Source organism: Sycon ciliatum, chromosome 10, assembly GCF_964019385.1.
Source record: "Sycon ciliatum chromosome 10, ocSycCili1.1, whole genome shotgun sequence".
NCBI classification, from domain to species: Eukaryota; Metazoa; Porifera; class Calcarea; order Leucosolenida; family Sycettidae; genus Sycon; species Sycon ciliatum.
In genome coordinates, this window is record NC_088652.1 from 13,007,317 (window position 1) to 13,027,342 (window position 20,026).

The 20,026-nt window shown below is 45.8% G+C and overlaps 2 protein-coding genes and 1 long non-coding RNA gene across 3 annotated transcripts in view; 2 read left to right on the top strand and 1 right to left on the bottom strand.

The window, feature by feature from the left end:
• Positions 1 to 7,751, bottom strand: part of LOC135826061 (uncharacterized) — a gene marked incomplete in the record, with an annotated part of 23,221 nt that extends 15,470 nt beyond the window's left edge. The window contains 6 exon segments of the mRNA XM_065338699.1: positions 739 to 899; positions 1,264 to 1,412; positions 2,204 to 2,245; positions 2,915 to 3,007; positions 5,281 to 5,429; positions 7,004 to 7,751. Of these exon segments, the coding sequence (XP_065194771.1) occupies positions 739 to 899; positions 1,264 to 1,412; positions 2,204 to 2,245; positions 2,915 to 3,007; positions 5,281 to 5,429; positions 7,004 to 7,400 (991 nt within the window).
• An 8,127-nt stretch (positions 7,752 to 15,878) lies between these two features.
• Positions 15,879 to 17,129, top strand: LOC135825826 (uncharacterized). Its single transcript, XR_010555150.1, has 2 exons — positions 15,879 to 16,263; positions 16,747 to 17,129. It is a non-coding gene; the product is annotated as an uncharacterized LOC135825826 (long non-coding RNA).
• A 1,797-nt stretch (positions 17,130 to 18,926) lies between these two features.
• LOC135826660 (uncharacterized) overlaps positions 18,927 to 20,026 on the top strand; it is an 82,550-nt gene continuing 81,450 nt past the window's right edge. Inside the window, exon 1 of the mRNA XM_065339261.1 lies at positions 18,927 to 19,147. Coding sequence (XP_065195333.1) covers positions 19,108 to 19,147 — 40 coding nt within the window. The 5' untranslated portion in view covers positions 18,927 to 19,107. The remainder of the gene's footprint in view (positions 19,148 to 20,026) is intronic.

Here is a 20,026-nt window from a genome sequence, read left to right on the forward strand (position 1 = left end):
TACACACTCTATACACTCTATTTTTGTCTGATGAACGATTAAGTTAGTGAAACTCAGAGTTACGAAAAACAACTGCTCGTTCTTCTATCTGGGGATTACAAGCACTACAGTCAATTCATTCCCAAATTGTGAGCTTGCTTTTGAAAGCCCCATTTTGGTTGAATGGAGGCTCGAACAAATCGCTTTCAATCCGAAAATCTGGGTTTGAGATCATCTTCTCCAGTCACTGGGCCACGGCATACATGTATCTGTCCTAATTCGGTAAAACCTGGCAGAATTTCTAATTCCCTATCCTTGGAGATTTCCGGCCTCAAACGCGGCAGAGATGAATTGCACGGGGTCACGCAATGCAGGATGTATGGATGCTTACCGGATATCTACAACTACTGGCCGTTTCATCCAACAAACTAGACGTGGGAGACAACAAAACTGTTAGATTAGTACTTTCGGATGAACGGATTATAACTTGTATTGGAGAGAGAGGACATTGACTAGTGCAGGGGGGGGGGGGGGGGCACAGTATTCCTGGAACTGTTTCTGTGCCAGCACCAACCACACATGCACTCTCCAACCCAGCATCACAAATACTCTCTAAGCCACCAACACTAATATCCTCCACCCAATATCCAGGCTCCAAAACCATATGCACGCACCCCCCCCCCTCCCCCCCCCCCCCTCCCCCCTACAAACACACACACGCACAGCACTCTACCTGTCCACCCCACCACCTCGCCTTACCAGCAGCGGAAGGTCCGTCCATGACCATGCTCCGTACGATGGGTGGCCGCAGACACCGGGCGTTGAGGGACACGGAGTTATCCGACCCAAAGCTACTGCTCTCCATGGTATCATCACGTGAGCTACAGCCGTCGTCACTATCTCGCATTAGTATTCCCAGTCTGGGTATGAGTCAAGGAATACATCAGTACAGCCTAGCATTACATCACACACATGTACATAGTCGATCACTGCATCATGTGTACTACATGTATGTGGACCGTAATGTGGAAAAGCCTAGCCGAGCAATAGATCATGACATTGTATAGCCAAGCATTTCATTATTTGCTGACAATCATTACATCGTGTATAACCAAGCATTACATCATGAACAACCAAACAGTACATCATGAACAACCAAACAGTACATCATGTACAACCAAGCATTACATCATGTACAACCAAGCATTCGTGTACCACCAAGCTTTACATCATTTCCAGTAGAGCATTGCACTGAACGAGTAGTCTGTACAACTCAGTACTCACCGTTTGAGTTGCTCCACTTTGTTCTTGTGTCGCTTGGCCCGTCGACCCTGCCCTGCACGTCGAGGAGCAGCATCACCAGCCGCCACATCGCCATCTTTGTCACCATGGTGATCATCCCGCTGACTTGCCTGACGAGCATTGCTCTTCTTCTGACAGCGGGCAGAAATCAAGACAATAAGTACAATTAAGAATAGTTACGGTTAGGGTTGAAACAGCACTGCAGTACCGGTTAATCGGTTGTATGGGCCACGGCCAGCTAAAACATGTCGTTGGGGTTTTGGAACTTTCTATTGAGAAAAGACAGGATTAAAAAGTGCTTCTGTCGAGTGCGTTCCCGCTGTGCTTCATCCATCAACCGGCGGCGATAGCATCTTGTTGAGCTTCGTTCCCACACTTGTTGTGCGGTTCAGTTCAAGCAGCTGGCGAGCAAAGTGACAACTGACAGGAATAATTGTTTTTGGAAAAATTAACTCTTACCCATGTTTTGCTCCCCACCGTCCTTTAATAATACACGTAAGGCGTTCGCGCCAGCACATGAGCCAACACTCTAAGTGCTGTGCCTTGGACAGAGCACTGAGCACATACTTTGAAGTAGCATGTACAGTAAAGCCTGTCTAAGACGACCACTCAAGGGACCTTCAAAGTGTGGCCACTGTAACCAGGTGGTCTCCTTATCCAGGGTCATTTGACTAGACATACTCATTGGTCCTTGTTGCAGTGGTCCTCTGGGACAGGTGGTCGCCTCGACAGGTTTTACTGTAAATAGGACACACATAGCGGGTGTTGGCGCCTGAAATCGGAGTGGTTCAACACACTCTGCGCGTACCGAACAAAAGTGTCCCTGCAGAGACCACGATGCGGTAGCTAGTCGTTTAACCAGATTCAACCGTGACCCGAAATCGAGTCTTGTCAATACAGGACATGACACTCAGGCTCTTACCTTTCGAGGCGGCACGTCGGCGGTGGACGTCAACGAGGTTGGCTGCAACAAAACACAAGTAAGATGAGCATACATGTACATGCAGTGGACTGATCATTGCCTGTGAAGGATACGCACCCGGTGACAATCCAGTCCTGTTCACTGAGCTCCGGGTCCATGACTGCAAAATATCCCGCAGGTGCTATTCCATGCTCCATTACATTGCCTATAGTGTTAGCAGGTCTGGGACTACACAGCACCTGGGGTACAAACTAGTGGACAGTGCCCTGCACAAGCGCCAACTCACAAGGCCAGGATTGCATTGAACAGCATGGAAGTGATACTCAGGTCTGTACATGTATACGTATTGCTCGGATATCTCTGAAATTTGACCAGCAAGATCCTCTTCGTCGGTCATGCTCGAGTTCCCTTCCACAACAGCTACCGTACGAGTTGGAAGTGTGATGTGTCTGAAGCTTCACAATTTGCAAAAAATTGTCCCACTTTAATGGTGGGCACAAACCCTGCCATCACACGCCTGTCTTCCATATCTCTAGTGCAGAGGAGAGAAGGAATACCATACGTATAACGTTTCTTGAGTTAGCGATGGATTCTTCCTTGTAAAAACGTTAGTCGTTGTGCCCCGTTTGAGACTCAACTTTTACAGTACTTCAAAAGAAAGTATTTGTTTTGCTCATGCATGCTGTGTATGCCCGGAAATGATCACCTTACCGGCCATGAGTGACGCGTGGTCTCTGCCTTGTCACTGGTGACACATGGCTGGTGTACGAACGACAAGAACTTTGTCTCGTCGTAGAAGCGCTTCTGCAAACGACAAGAGGAGCAGACAAATTGATTGTATGAACATTGCCTACCAGAACAGCCACGGGGATTCAAATACCACCTCCTTTTAATAAACCTCTTCAATTTTCAACATTATTCCTGGTTGCCTCCTCCCATCCCACTGTCCCTAACCATATTACAAGCTCCCCGCGCCCAAGGAGGTGGCTCTGGTCCAAGCATGCAGCTTAGGCAATAGAAAAGACTAAACCAGCATCCAAACTAACTGAGCACGAGAGAGTTAGACAGAACAGTGCGAATCGTTCTAAAGAGTCAACCTGTTATGACATACAGGTACACATTATCCTGGTGCGCAGGCCTCAAATGCAGAAAAGTCAGCTCGACAATGCATTATACACGTATAGCTTACAGGTGTGGATCTCATGATATACAGTCCGTATCGCCTATAAGGTTGGCGGCTATAGTAATATACCGGACATAGTGATCAATTTCTCAAATTCATTTTCATTTACCATAACTAAGTATACACAGTTATCGCGTATAGTAATAATCGTCTATAGTAATATATCGCCTATAGTGATCAAATTCATATTTCAAAAGACCTTTATTACACTATTTTTGCGTCGGTTATAGTGATTGATGTGAAATCAAGCAATGTCAGAGAAGAACAGGGTGTTACTTCTTCGTGAAGAACTTGTCCAGTGAGTGTTGTTTGGTGAGTTTTGCTTGTACAAGTTGCCAAAATATGCCTCCATCATGAGGAAATGCTGATTTTGTGTGTCCGGAGCTACAGCCAGCTACATGACATTGTTTATGTATGTAATGCGTATGTGCACGGCGCGCTGAGTCATTTGACACCCCACTTGCATACATTGCATGCAGTATCGGTCATAGTAATATATCGCTTATAGTGATAAAATGCTCAAAATCAAACACCAACGCTATAGGCAATACTGACTGTAACACGAGACCATAGGCAGCTATGAAGTTTGTTTCCAGATGAAGGTCGCAGTGGAGTGTAGACTTGGCTATTGTGAGGTGTGACACTACGCTTTGGCACAGGACTAGGTGCGGTGAGAGGTGTGACTAGCACGAGATTCTCGAACTCAGTAGGTAGAGTGCACACAGGGAGGATGAGCTCCTTCTAGCCAAGTCTACACCTAGTGTCCTAGGTTTTTGGCGTGCTTGAACACTATGCTTCACGGGCTTGTGCATGCAGGCAAAATCACACAGGAGCTCGAGCGCAACTCTGTGCCTGAAGAGCGCGTGAAACTCGGAGTTGCAACCAAACCGTGAGGGGATTCGCCTTCCGTGTGAATGGATGTGAGCGCTCTGCGCCCAGCAACTGCATTCAGCACTATTCTACAAAATTGCCAGTGTTTGCGTCAACAACATTGTGTGGTTTCTCAGAATCAGGAAGTCTGCGATGGCAAACGTTTGCGAAGAACTGTGGCCACATCTTTACAACCATTTTGGAAGTGAGATTTCACGCTGGTTAATAATACTTGCGCCAAGCTCTTCTCGCAAAAATTGTCGAATTGGAATACAATCACAGTGATTGCGGATATTTGGCAGTGCCGGGGCAGTATTGATTTTCTCCCCTTCAAAGTAGACTTCTTCAACTGGTTGCTTCACATGGTCTGTGTGAATGTCTCACCCACATTCGCATTCTACTTAATAGTCTTCTGACGGTCGTTACCACATTCGGCATGCAGGAGAGCTTGAGTGGAGAGATTGTTGCATTGATTTTCTCCACTGGAAATTAATGATTGACGTCAGTCCTCCGCGTGCAGAGCAATGCTGTGAGTAGTATGTAATTAAGCCATCAGTGTATGAGGCCCGTTTGGGTAAATCGGGACCATGAGCAAAGACGTGTTTCCTTTGTTTCTGTAGTATACGCATTGTCGTGACGTGGTGGCTAAACATAGGTCTGATAAAGGTCATTGCCAGTAGAGAATTTCCAATGGATTGATGTATCAATTCTATCAAACAAACCAGTGGTGTCTGTGGGACAAGGACAGTGCCAAGGAGATGTACAGGCAAATAACCGGACAGGTGAGCATACCCCCCCCCCCCCTTACCCCCAACATACACACTTACCCACATACATACATGCAAACATACATACAGAAGTTATACAGGCAAGTGTGAACAATAGAGCCTCCCCGGGCTTGCACTTCTCAAGCAAGGACACGTCTGCCTGTGTGCCTTGATTGAGACACTTCGGCCATGGGAAGCACCACTGTCTTGTGCGTCTTCTCGTAAAGGCGTTAACAATCCAGCGGGTTCCAATGTACCTTGAACAGATCACTGGGTGGCAGTTCAGCCTCGCCGAGTGTGCTGCGTGCGCGATTCTCCGTGATCCACTGGAGTAGATCTGACGTCGACTTGTTGGCGAATTTCTCGAGGCGCGCTGCCTCGCGGCTCTCCGAATGTGGTGATAATGCTGCAGAAGAGAGAATGAAACAGTGCACATTGAAGGACACATACAGTGCTCTGAGGACAAGATGGAAACGGGAAAATTCTGAAGAAAAAAGACTGTCACCACCAGGAGTCGAACCAGGGACCCTAGCTTACGGCCAGCAATGCTCTAACCACTAAGCTATGGTGTAGCCGTCATCCAAACAGCGACGCCATTCAACATTTTCTTCAGACTCCGAAACTCAGAAGGGAACATTCGTGGCCAACTGCTGTGCACGTCCAATGAGGAGAAACTCCAGTTTGTTTTAGCGGTAACTACTGATTGACAAGTCGCCGTATGCATAAGGTCTATGCCTTATGTTGGCAGCTAAACTCCATCACAGACTTTGATTTCAGTGGTATTACGTTTGCATTCGTGTGACTCGAGAATCAACATCACAATGCTTTGTAGCGTGGCCAATTTTTTTTAAAGTGTTTTAAGTTCGCATCGAGTAGGTGTCTTCGAGGAACAAGGGAGGTGTTCGTACCGCGAGGTCTCAGGCCTTTTTCTATATGACTACGCCAAGCATGCTTTCTCGCAAGATGAGCCTCGGCTATTCAGTCTGGCCGAGTTGTAACGTTGTGTGTGTGTGGGGGGGGGGGGGGGTGTTGCAGACCCACATATGCAATCCCAGGTAGTATTTATACTTCGGACATAGACGAACCTTACATACTACGTATGGCACTTTAGTTGGAGGACCACTTACGTTACGTAATGTATGCTAAATGAAGTTTTGGAAGAGTGTGTTGCTCCCTACATGGGAGCTCGCGGTTTTCCTGCCGACTTGAATTCTCACTTGACACCGCAGGAAAACCGCGAGCTCCCATGTAGGGAGCAACACACTCTTCCCCTACTATCGCCGAAGTCGCACCAACCTCTTCTTCAAATAAATGAAGTTTTACTCAAGAAATTAAATAGTCCTACATAATAATAATATTATTATACAAACTTAGAAGTTGCGACTTCGGCGGCATTATTCATGGTCGGCCGTCGTGAGTCAGTCAAGTGTCAAGTTCGGCAAGAAGCGTGTGCTCCTCGTTGGAACAACTAACTTCACTACATATACAATGACTTCACACTTCATATGGGCAGTCGTGTAGTGCACAGTACGGCTCAATGAAACCTAGTCGCGCCACTCAAGTAAGCTCCAGCCTTGTTTAGCCCTACACCTGCGAACAATGGGCTGCGAAATGATGCAAGGCGCAAACTAACTTAATTGACTCGGCTGGATTTCATTGAGCAGCTCTGTACACTACATGACTGCCCATATGAAGTATTTCGCCACCATCCGGGGAGGGGGGGGGGGTAATACTATATCCGAGTTCAACATTTTTTTAATGTTTTGTTTTCACAAGAGAGCTAGAGAGAGAGACACACACGGCTTCCAATCTCTCTCTTGTGAACAAGGCTCTGCCCTATATGGGCAATGAGCAATCTTCGGACAGTGGAACATGCTACGAGTACTTGACTATGACGATTGTGTTTTGTTTTCATTCAACACCATTCGACGTCGTGTAATCTTCCAGGGACAGAGCGAACCTACCCGTAGCTGTTCTTACCCCGGGGTATGCTGGGCTCGCTACGCGACACCATGTTGCCTGTTGCTGAAAGTGATGCGGAGGATGTAGACGCTGCTCCGCCTGCCCTGATCGGGGCCCGGAGTCTGCGGAGCACCCGATTCGACACGGCCTCTTGCGGCGCGCCGTGCCTGCGATACCAATCATCGATGGTCGTGCAGCTACTGCTGCCTGTGATGTTGCTACCGCTGCCAGTGCCAGTCGCCGAGCCGACTGCAGCCGGCTTGGCCAAGCAGGAATAGGACGATGTGCTGTTAGCGGTTGACGCGGTGTTTGCGCCACCCTGAGCCCTGCCTGCGATCTCCTGGTCGACGTGCACAACCACGATGGTCGGGCCACGCATTAGCGGCCGGTCAGGTGAAGTGAGCTGAGATTTCATGACGACGTTTCACTTCGACGAGTCCATGCGACTTCGACTTTGGCTGCAGAAGCAACAACCGCTTCACGCTCGAATTATTCACAGCTCCCGTAGACGCTACCTTCGGTCTTCCATGGCAGACCCTGCACTGCGTCAGGCTGGCCGAGGTTTGCCGTGAGAACCTAGCTTCCTAACCATGTTCAGCTCGCTCCTCATCAACTGCATCGAGCAAAAAGAACATGGAGTTTACACTTTCGTCCGCGGATCCGGTCGATCGAGGGAAACCTTCGTCACAAAATCAGACTCGGCTAGCGAGTGGGAGAATTCAATTGATCATGAGAGCTCGTGAGCAGCAATACGAGTAGTTTCGCAGTTGTTTAGTATCATCGACTCAGCGCCTGTCAGCGCTTGTCTTGCGTCTGTCCAGGGACAAGCACTAATACGAGGAACATACACTGCTTTGAGTGCGGCATTCGGGAGAGGATTTTGAAAACTGCTCGACGAAAGGTCCCCATTCAATCGCATCCACCCATCTGATCGCAATGATCAGCTCACGGCCCTACAGACTGAGTCAAGCCAAGGAGGTTGAAGTCAACGCTTGCTTGGCTGAAGTGAAGCCCAAGGGGCATGTGTGCGGCATGCCGAGACTACTCAACCGAAGTCCCGCGCGACGGATGTTGTCAGCTGGTTGTCACCGTCCTGTCAGACCGCCTGTCCGGGGGTCTAAAGGCCAACGACCGGCCCATGCGAGCATGCCGGCTGGCCTGGGTTTTCAAAACGAAAGGATTATCACTGCGCTAAAACGCACATCACTACAAAAGTACAATGTCGAAGTACAGGACGGGTCGGTGGTACATGTAGTACTACTAGTAGACCCACTACAGGCTCCAATCATGTTCCATAGCGGTGGTAGCCATTGCAAGTCAGTCAGCCCAAGCCCTTGCGAACCTAACGTTAGATCGGGGCATGTGAAAAGACGGTGCGGTGCGAGTTGTTGTCATTCACGACGTTAGTTGTATAGTAAAGTCACGTGGTTACAATCAATGAATGATTATGTACTTGGTCTCAGAATAACGTTGTCATGACAACTACTTAAACAAGGTAATTGATCGTTCACTCGACTGTGGATAGGACTTGGAGACTGGCGTTTTGGATCGGATTTTGGTGAATAGCAGCACGTTCTTGCTAGCTGAGGCTGTCCTGTGAGTTAACTCTATCAGCCAAACCGGTCAATGGAGAGAACGGGCAAAGATTGCCCTGAAGCCTAAATGACCTCAGTCGCACAAGAGCAGACTACATGTACACAAGCGAACGTAAGCCCAAAGAAGAGGCCGGAGGAGTTCCGGAACGAAATGCTGGTTGTGGCGGCTGGCAACCTATCGTGAGGTTTATCACACCGTGATCGCTCGGGAAAAGAGCATTGTGAAAGACCATGCACAATTGTATGCAACAGGAGAGGAGAGAAGCCAGGATAAAGTCAAAGCTGAGCTCGGCAACTAGTAGCGCAACTACTAATACTTGGCCAGTTGGGGAGAATACAATGCAAAGGACCATGTTGCTGAACTGACAGGAACAGGCATACAGTGTGGGACAGTTTAGGCTGACCAAAAACTATGAAGCGGGTCTTCAGGGATACCACTGGCCAAAAGTGGGCGAGCTCAGACCAGTACTGTGTAGCCCTTTCCCAAAGGTGCTCGCCCTTTTTCGCCCTTTTTGGCCCTTTTTGGAAAAGCCCGTTTCTTTCGCCCTTTATTGCGTTTTTTGGTGATTATCGCCCCTTTTTGAGCTTTTTTAGCTTAAAAAGTGCTAAAATCTGTTTGCTCATGCATGCGGTCACAGTTTCCGAATGCTGGATCTGGATGGGCCTTGGCACGCCGTATTTTCGGGGGGGGGGGGGGACAAGTTGGTGAAGCTTGTACCCGGTGTACAGAATGCTGTAAAAGTGGGTTTTTTGAACTTTACTTCCTGTTTTGCCTTTCGTGGACCCATAAATGGAAGAGTGCGTATTCATTTCTCAGCTTGGGTTCATATCTGAACATGTATCATGGCTATAAAAAAATTAAAAAAGTAAATTATCGTGTCCGTTCCCGAAGGGAACTCACGACGGCCGCTAACACCCGATAAACCCTATCATGGCTATCCTTCACTGAAAAAGAGCACTTTTTGCCTGTTTTCACTGAAAAAAGAGCACTTTTCAGCATAATTATTTTGAGGGACGCGAAAAGCACTAAGTGCGAATTAAACCGGAGCACCTTTGGGAAAGGGCTAGTACTGGGGGATTTGGAAGGATCAGAACGTCGGACACACCCTTTGCTCTGGATAATGACGCCGCTGGCGAGTGAGCTTCCTTCATATTTTCTCATTGGCTAGGATGGCTGACCCCATCTCAGATGGATTGACAATAATTATTAAAAATGATCTAAAGCACGCCAATATTGATATTTCTGACTGTTTTGAACTGGCTCTAGACAAGAAAAAATGGCTGATGCTTGTGGAAAAATGTGCTGCGCTTGCGTAGTTGTTCTTACTGCGATACGTTCTAACAATAATGAGATGCCTTTTGTCGGCTCTTCTGCCTGGATTTCTTTGACAGATGCGTTAAGCCCATGGATCCTTCCATGAGTGACATGCGAACTGTAACTATTATTATTATTATTATTTTAACTGGTTTGAGGGAAAGAGACAAACGGGAAAAGTCTGAAGAAAAAATTGACTGTCACCACCAGGACTCGAACCAGGGACCCTCGCTTGTAGCCAGCGATGCTCTAACCACTGAGCTATGGTGTAGTCGTCATCCCAGCAGAGACCGTTCAACGTTTTCTTCAGACTTCGTAACTCACACTTCCTGTGAATCCACACAGGCGGGTGGGACGCAGCCCTCACTGTAACCCACACACTTCACGTACAAACTAGCACGCGGGGAGCCCCAAGTCATAAAATATTAACTGGTTTGAGGGAAAGAGACAAACGGGAAAAGTCTGAAGAAAAAATTGACTGTCACCACCAGGACTCGAACCAGGGACCCTCGCTTGTAGCCAGCGATGCTCTAACCACTGAGCTATGGTGTAGTCGTCATTATTATTATTATTATTATTATTATTACGTATCTAATATTGACTGAGTACGAGGTCAATATAGGAAATAAAAGCCGAGTAAAAGACCGAGGCGAAGCCGAGGTCTTTTACGAGGTTTTTATTTCCTATACTGACCAAGTACGAAGTCAATATTAGATTTATCACGACAAACAGTCCGTATTTCAAATTCCAGAACGATAACCTCATGAATCCCGGTTTTATGATTGCACAACCGTTGCACCACGGCCTACTCATGCAGTGAAACTGCTGCACTAGGCACCGTTCAACTGCGCAACCCCTAAGGAGTCAAATATAAGAGGTCAATATAGCCCTAAGGAGTGAAATATGCAGGAATATTTGACTGCTTAGGTATGGCAAAAATCTATGTGAGTCAATACTAAGGGAGTGATAATTTGAAGTATTATTATTATTATTATTAGGGTCCGGCGGATTCTGCCGGCAGAAAAATTGGCAGAATTCGGTACTTTTTCTGGTAAGTTTCATGCATGTTTGGTATGTGGATAAAGAAATGGAGCAGAATTCGAGGAATTGCCCGCCATAAGGTTTGTATGGTTCTGCCAATTTCACTGCTTTTCGAGCAGAATCTGCCACCTTTTCGAGCAGAATCCGCCGGTCCCTAGCATTGGTCAATGATGTGCCCACACTCGGCTTCATTGGTTCAGGCACTGAGGCAGCAGGTGAAGATACCAACCTGACATCTAGTTAGTGACATGTTTTTACTTTGCTCCCTTCATCATCCCCAGCAGAACACATACTAGTTTGCTCCCTTCATCAGCCCCAGCAGAACACATACCGGTAGTCATGGTAGTGCTATAACTCAACTTCGCTTATAACGACACTCGGCGGAGCATCAGAAAAGTGTCCTTATTCGCGAAGTGTTGCTACACCCGAAGTCTCATTATAATTATGTATTACAGTTGGGTGGGACTTTGCTCTGGGCATGGAAATTCTGTCGTTATTCGCGAATTGTCGTTTTATCCACAGTCATTATTATATATTAGGCACCGGCGGATTATGCCGGCATAATTATTGGCATAATTTGGAGGTTGAAAATTTGGAGTATAATGAGGGAACCTTTCGGATGTAGGAGCATAACTACATGGTTGTACCACAATTCCAGTCTGTAAGCTACAATGCACCTGATCAGTGCTGGTGGTCCGCATGGTAAAGGGTTCGGAGTAGCACTTTTCCAAAGATGCTGGCCACTTTTTCGCAACTTTCCTTTGTTTTGCAAGAAATCGCAACTTTCTTCATTTTCACGAACTACTTCGCAACCTTTCCGAAAAGGTGTGCAGAGAAACGCGCTGGATCGAGACCATCGACTGTGCAAGCTATGGTTATTGTTCTCATATAAATTAAAATAATGAGGTATAGTTGATGTTCGGTCATGGTGTAAGGAGAGGTGGAGCTACGGGAGAGATGAGCTGATTTGTCGCAGGGTGAGGGTGACATCGGTTGGACGGGTATTACGAAGACAGATGAACATGATAATTTTCAAAGGTAACTCAAACTAATTTGGCAATGAAAAAATCTTTTAATACAAAAGAAATCAACTACAGTCCATTTCAAAACTATAGACGCGTACCTAGTATACCTAGGCAAAAACCGTTATGCCAGCATCTATACCACATAAAATCTGTGATCACTTTGTGCATAAAATTTTCCAAATTGGGCGTCTGTTATCCAATCCTTTAGAAACTATATGAGAGTAATTGTGGAGCCGCGGATCCTGAGCAATATTCCGAAAACTATTCTCAAAAAGTTCCAGCCAAATTTGAAATATTTCAAAAACCCTACGCGTCTATAGTTTTGAAATGCACTGTAATGTTGATCTCTAGCATGCATGGTCATCTTGGTATGGGGATATTCATGTATTTTGTTGTACTAATGGCCATTTGCGAGTACGAAAAGGCACAATTTTCCGAACTTTGAGGCTCCATAAGTACAACAAAGTGAGTATGTATCCCTGCATGCCAAAGCATAATAATATTATGAGGATTTCGCTAGCATAATGCGAGAATCCATGAAAGCATAATTCCGTGATTTCGCGAGCATAATCCGCCGGAGCCTAGTCATTATTAGCGAAGTTGACTGTACTCGCCAACAAAATCCGGCCAACACTGCGATGGTAGTTGACTATGATGCGCAGGATTGGCCGGATTTGATTGTTTTTGGCGAATCATTATAGTAGAGAGATATACCGCACGGGTATGTGAATTCGTCATACGAGAAGAGTAGAAAAAGGAGCAACATAATGCCGGATCTTTTGCCAGCAGAATAACATTAAAAGCAGAATGCCTCTGGGCCGCGTTGAAAAAAGCACTTGGAATGGGCAAAATTTCTCTGATCGGAATCCGCCGACCCCTAGCATGCTCCACTTTCCGGACCCGCTGTTCGTGGGTTTGTTGCTTGTCTTGTTCATGCCTTGAATATATGTACAGTGAAACCTGTCTAAGACGACCGCTCAAGGGACCTTCACAAGTTGGTCTCTGTTACCAGGTGGTCTCCCTATCCAGGCTCATTTGACTGGAAATACTCCCTCGGTCCTGGTTTCAGTGGTCTTTTAGGACAGGTGGTCGCCTTGTCCGAGTGGTCGCCTTGACAGGTTTTCCTATACATGTACAGGTATGATGACTCTAGCCTCCACTCAAGTGATGAGGAAGGTGATGGTATTAATTTTTATCACGAATTTTGTCTACAAACGAATTACCGTATGATCCGTATCTCTTATCCGGACTTGCATAATTTTAAAAGCATATACATACTAGTATACAGCATAATTATGGACGACTGCTAAATGCCCATTTCGTCAAAGGATTCTGGATCGTTGTACAATGTAATTAGTGGTAGTGAGGTTTGTCTGGTAACCATGGTAACAAGCATGGTATATTACATGAAGTAGTTATTTGACGACTCCTTGATCTTTTCGCACTGATCTACAAGTAGAAGCTGAGCGAACCGAAGATTCTATCGTCTATCGGTACGTCAATCTACTCGTAGGTCTACTCGTAGATCGACGAGTTGCAATACTTGAGCTGCGTAGAACTCGTACTACCGGTACTCGTACTCGCATCGGCTACAAAGGCTCGATTCGATACATGTACATGTACATGTATATCCCGATCCGACACAAACATATTATTATGTCTAGCAGCCAGGGGGTCATCAGAACAGAGCTGTGTGACACCCTGTCCAGGAAGGATTTTTGACGGATTTGGAATGGCATAGCAACCAGTAACTGATTCCTGAAAACCAGAATGTGCCAAAGTTGTCCATTCAAGAGTTATGGACTAATATTGCCATGGTTACCATCGCAACGTACATGTAAATTGCCTCTTTTTAGCTCAAGAGACATGCAATATGGGTCAAATACATGTAGATAATGAATGGCTGTCAAAGTCATAAGTGAAGATAGAAGTTCCCAAAACTGCCTTCAAAATATTATAAATGTTATCAAAAGTGATTTTTTTAATACTGGTGTGATTTGTACATGTACAATATAATATACATTGTACATGTATTTGGTATCATTATTACATTGTATGTAGAGGTAGTATCGCAGTTATTTATCAGTGGGAAATTGCTGTGTGATCACCAGGAGCAGAGCTTTACACTGGCACATAGAAGTACAAAACAAGAACTTATAGAAAAGAAAAAGGACCATCGAACTACAAGCTACGCTACAATATCCACTAACACCACTAGTTCAGTAGTAGTAGTACTAGTAGTACCAAGAGTACATATGTACTCTTGGTAGTACTAAACAATCAGCTCATGCGATAACATTGCACGACACTGACCGACAGTAGGGACCTTTCGCATTTGCTACGAAACGAATGCGAAACGAAAGTTTGATTCGGCTCGTAATCGTTTCGTTGAAAACAGATTTCAGGTTTCGCGAGTCGTCATGCAAATGTGCATGGCAACTACGAATACGGCCGCGGGCGCCGGTAGTTTGGCGTACGGGTTTTTACACGCACACGTGCATGGATCATGGAATCAAGGGAAAAATGTGTACCTTGCAAAACATGTGTATCTATCCAAATAAATGTGTACCTGACGGATTCGGAGCGTGCCACGAATGAAGAGGCTTCCATTCGTGAAAACGAGTTCTCCGCAGGGACTCTGACGAATCCTCGAACCCAGGTGACGAATCAGCATTCGTTTCGTATCCGTACGCGGGGTGCGAAAGGTCCCTAGTACTGCCGTTCTACAACTACTGTAACTGGCTAACAGCTCTAGCACATCTTGGATGTGCACTACACCAGCCTTCCAACTTGGAAGGTTCTAAGGTACATGTATAATTATGATAACATACATGTATGAGGGGAAGGTGATTGTTTAGTAACTGGTGGTGTTCGTGGATATTCTAGCATAGCTTGCAGTTCTTTGGTCCTTTTTCTTTCCTATAAATTTATCCTTGGCTCTCCTTCCAAAAACAAGAGCTGTTCAGTATGCTTCACAAACAAGGAATGAATCTGCCCCAGGCCTTGGTGCAGAAGGGTGAGTCGTCAGGCTGCTTGAAAGCTGTTGCGGCTCTTCGCTAGTCCTTTTCTCTATCCTCCAGCGACTACATCTGTCAACGAGGCATGATAACAGCTCTTCTTCGCGACTCCAGTGAGCTATCCAGGAGTCGTCCCCCTTCCAAGACTCCCATAACTACATGTATATCTGTAGAGCCAAAGTCACCTTCCAGGCAGCTCTTTCAGGAGACATGTGCTGCTGCTCAGCCTGGTATGATGGTATCCCGCCAGATCCCGCTGCCCATTGATGGTGTGCTACAACCTCTCCATCCGATGGCTTTCACTGTTTTTAAGATCCAGCGCTTTTGCTGCAGCTTGACAGATTATAGTCGCTGGAGGATAGAGAAAAGGACTAGCGAAGAGCTGCATCAGCTTTGCCTGACGACTCACCCTTCTGCACCTACATGTACATGTACACAGTGTACATGTACATGTAGGTGCAGATTCATTCCTTGTTTGTGAAGCATACTGAACAATTCTTATTTCGTACTTCTGTGTGCCAGTGTCAAGCTCTGCTCCTGGCGACCACACAGCAATTTCCCACTGATAAGTAACGGCGACACTACTTCTACAGTCTACATACAATGTAATACTGATACCAAATACATGTACAATGTGTATTGTACATGATTGTACAAATCACACCATGTACCAGTATTAAAGGGAAACTGAACGCCAAAAATAAGTATGGCTTATCCGAAGGAGAATTGGGCACTGATTCCGATGAGCTATGTCTCGAGCCGATCAGAGAAGAGGAACTGTGTCAAATTTCATAAATAACACCTCACATATTTGGAAATTGGCCTTGATGACGTGCGTACTGCTTAGCTGTCACCATGCTGTGCATGTTCAGCAGTGTAATTGAATGGAAGAAAACAATTACTTTGGTGTTTTGCAGCTCTGTTTCGTTCCCTGACGGTAACCAAATCTAGATGTAGGAATCTGTTGAGCAGGAGAGTGACACATGTCTTCCCGAAGGCTGTCCAGGCTGCAGTGGTGATGAAGAAGACACGATCATCACCCCGAGATCGATCGTAGCGAATTGGAAAACTCATGACTCATGGTGAATTTGCTTCCACTCCAAGGCAATGTCGAGGTATGAAGGGTGCTTGTACTGCCTTCCAAAGTGAAGAGGAGATGAACATGGCTTTGCATAGCTGTTGTTCTATGCCAACTTACCTACTCTTGCTGGTACCGTAGTGGCATATTGCAAATTTCGTGGACGAACAACTCTAGTCACTAGTGGCTAGTGAGCAACACTAACAGGTGAGATTTTTCAATTCGACAAAAATTGTTTTTGTTTGAGAACTGACAGTGGCAGTCATTAGACTCAGTAGGTGTCTCTCTGCTGCTTCTTTCCCTTCATCGGTAGGGTTGTGCTTGAAGTAAAAATAAATAGAAAATGTGGAACAAAAATCTGATCATGTAATTCGAATTTGAACATCAAAGTATGTGTACATCAAATCACAAAAATGACTGTCAAGGTGGTGCTGTGCATTGAAAAGGACCGGGAGCTGGCAGCAATGGAAAGGGTAGAAACGAAACCAGTAATGCAGAGTATTCATAAGGTAGAGGGAGATAAAAACGGGAGAGGAGTAGTGAGCACTTCAGTTTGAAGTAGTGTCAATAGACAGCATCGTGTTGCATACGTTGTGAATATTGTGTGAATCTAATAATTGTCACGAAATTGATATCCAAAATTATTATCCCCTGAGTAGTATTATGGTGTTCTCCTGTGTTTACATGCAGAGCCTTGACGTTGCTGGACAAGCGACAATATAAATTACATAAACATGTAGCTCGTGATGTGGGATGACTGCCGTATCGCATTGCCAACGCAAACCCATCCTGTGTCAGTGCAGCCATCCAGCAACTTGAACTCCCCGGACCAGATGCCGCTGCAGCTGAACACCATGCCGATGGAAAGCCAGGAGTTGATAACGAAGCATTCTGGTCTGCACAGTACAAGGCAAAGAACAATTATGAATTATAATGCATTGTAATCTTTCCCACACTTCTTTGTAAAAACAAACAAACAGTGCCATTATCACAACACTTGATCAAGCATCTTGATGGAGGTATTTTCCATTGTGCTGGCTCAGCATCTGCACCAGGAAGACCATGTACACTTACACGTATCTTGTGTGTGTGTTCGTGCGTGTTTGTGTATCTGTATGTGCACACGTGTGTGTGTGGGGGGGGGGGGGATGCACATGTGTATGGGTAGGAATGTGTGTGTGTGTGGGGGGGGGGGGGTACACGCACATGTGTATGGATGTGCGCGCTGCATGCGTGTGTCTGTGGGATGGGATGGGGGTGCACGCACATGTGTACATGTGTGTGCGCAATACAGCATGTGTGTATGTGTTCGTTGAACACAGGGTGTACTCTTGATTACGTAAACTTCGTGATCATTGTGATTTCATGTGCTTTGAAGTTGAACTTCGCAATACATGTACTGATGCTTGATTAGATTTATGTTCCACATGTTCTATTTATTTTATTTTACTTCAAGCACTTGTATTATTCAAGCACAACCCTACCAATGAAGGGAAAGAAGCAGCAAAGACACCTACTGAGTCTAATGACTGCCACTGTCAGTTCTCAAACAAAAACAAATTTTGTCGAATTGAAAAATCTCACCTGTTAGTGTTGCTCACTAGCCACTAGTGACTAGAGTTGTTCGTCCACGAAATTTGCAATATGCCACTACGGTACCAGCAAGAGTAGGTAAGTTGGCATAGAACAACAGCTATGCAAAGCCATGTTCATCTCCTCTTCACTTTGGAAGGCAGTACAAGCACCCTTCATACCTCGACATTGCCTTGGAGTGGAAGCAAATTCACCATGAGTCATGAGTTTTCCAATTCGCTACGATCGATCTCGGGGTGATGATCGTGTCTTCTTCATCACCACTGCAGCCTGGACAGCCTTCGGGAAGACATGTGTCACTCTCCTGCTCAACAGATTCCTACATCTAGATTTGGTTACCGTCAGGGAACGAAACAGAGCTGCAAAACACCAAAGTAATTGTTTTCTTCCATTCAATTACACTGCTGAACATGCACAGCATGGTGACAGCTAAGCAGTACGCACGTCATCAAGGCCAATTTCCAAATATGGGAGGTGTTATTTATGAAATTTGACACAGTTCCTCTTCTCTGATCGGCTCGAGGCATAGCTCATCGGAATCAGTGCCCAATTCTCCTTCGGATAAGCCATACTTATTTTTGGCGTTCAGTTTCCCTTTAAATAATTCACTTTTGATGACATTTATATTTTGAAGGCAGTTTTGGGAACTTCTATCTTCACTTATGACTTTGACAGCCATTCATTATCTATTTGACCCATATTGCATGTCTCTTGAGCTAAAAAGAGGCAATTTACATGTACGTTGCTATGGTAACCATGGCAATTTGAGTAAATAGGCCATAACTCTTGAACGGACAACTTTGGCACATTCTGGTTTTCAGGAATCAGTTACTGGTTGTTATGCCATTCCAAATCCGTCAAAAAATCCTTCCTGGACAAGGTGTCTGTCACACTAACTCCTTATTCCTTGGACTTTTGCTGACTTGGCTTCTAGACTCAGTCTGCTACAGCTGTATTTTTTTTGTAGCCGATGCGAGCAGCTCTAGTTGATCTACGAGTAGATCATTCTTATCAAGAGTACATAAGTTATGACGTACTCTTGTTCTTATCTATGATCTGAGTAGATCGACGTACCGATATCGCGATGGATAGACGATAGAGCATGTACATGTACATGTACCTACACGATCAAACCCGCGCTTTTCGTGAGTTCAAACTGTGAAAACTCTTGCACCGGTGCACCGTAAACTGCATACTAGTAGTAGTATACGGGGATCGGCTGGTTGATGGCCTGAACTTTGCTGAAGCCAGTGAAGGCTGAAGAAAAGCGAAGTACATTTTGTAACAAAACTATCTTGGGACAGAAGGTGCCCTGCAATCAGGGATGGGCAGCACCAACGGAGCAAGGAGTTGAGAGAAACCTTTCACTAAAACAGCCTTGAATCCTAGCGGTAGCAGTGGAGTTTGCCTTCAGAGCAGGTGCCGTGCCGTCTTCGTGGCCGCACGCAGTGTTCCGTAATGTCGAAACGGAGGATCAGAGCAGCAGCAGGATACACAGGTGAGTTGTCGGCAAATTTCTGCAATTGAGTGAAGTTTGAACTTTGAATACTGCTTACTAGAAGTTGTTCCATCTTGGCGAAGCCACTTCGAGGGAACGTGGCTTCCAAGCGCTCCGCCGGAGCAGTTCGTTCAAAAGCGTATATGGCTGAAGAAACACTGACAAGTTGTGTCATCCATTTCGAAATTGCCGTCAATGCTAACATGTCGAAAAAGGGTTTTCGTCCTTCGACCCTTCCTTTCCTGCTTCGACAACGTGGATTGAACTCTACTTTCATTTCAGTGATTGGATTGGCAGCGTACCATAGCCTTTTGCAAATGCTTGTGCCTTTATTGGCCTCTTCAACTGCCTTACTTGTCGTATTTGGATAGGAGAACGAGGATATGACCTTTTGTACTAGTTGCACGCCAGTCCAGCCAGGGACCCTTCGTATTTGAACACTGTGTCTGTTACATTCACGAATTACGGATATCTCCTTATGGAAGATGTCAGCTGAGAACTAGTTACTTTCAATCAGGGAGATATGGAGGGGGGGGGGGGGGGGGAGGGAGTGGAGAGGCGCACATGAAATGTTCTCTCCAAATCCGGATTAGTGCAAAATAGTGTTTGACTAGCGCAAATTACTTGAAATTAGTACGTTCACGTTCAGTCACCTGCCAGCCATGTATAGAGTATAGAGGTGATGCGAATGATTTCACAGGCACATTTTCTAATGCGCGCTAAGTAATAATAAGAGTTTACTGCACGGGCCAGCAGATTTTCTAATGGCCTCTATCAAGAGTAGATAAACAAGAGGGTGCAACTACAGTTGTGGCAAGTGAAATCCGACACTTGCCATAGGGGACAGCGCCTCAAATGGACATCAATGATGTAATTCAC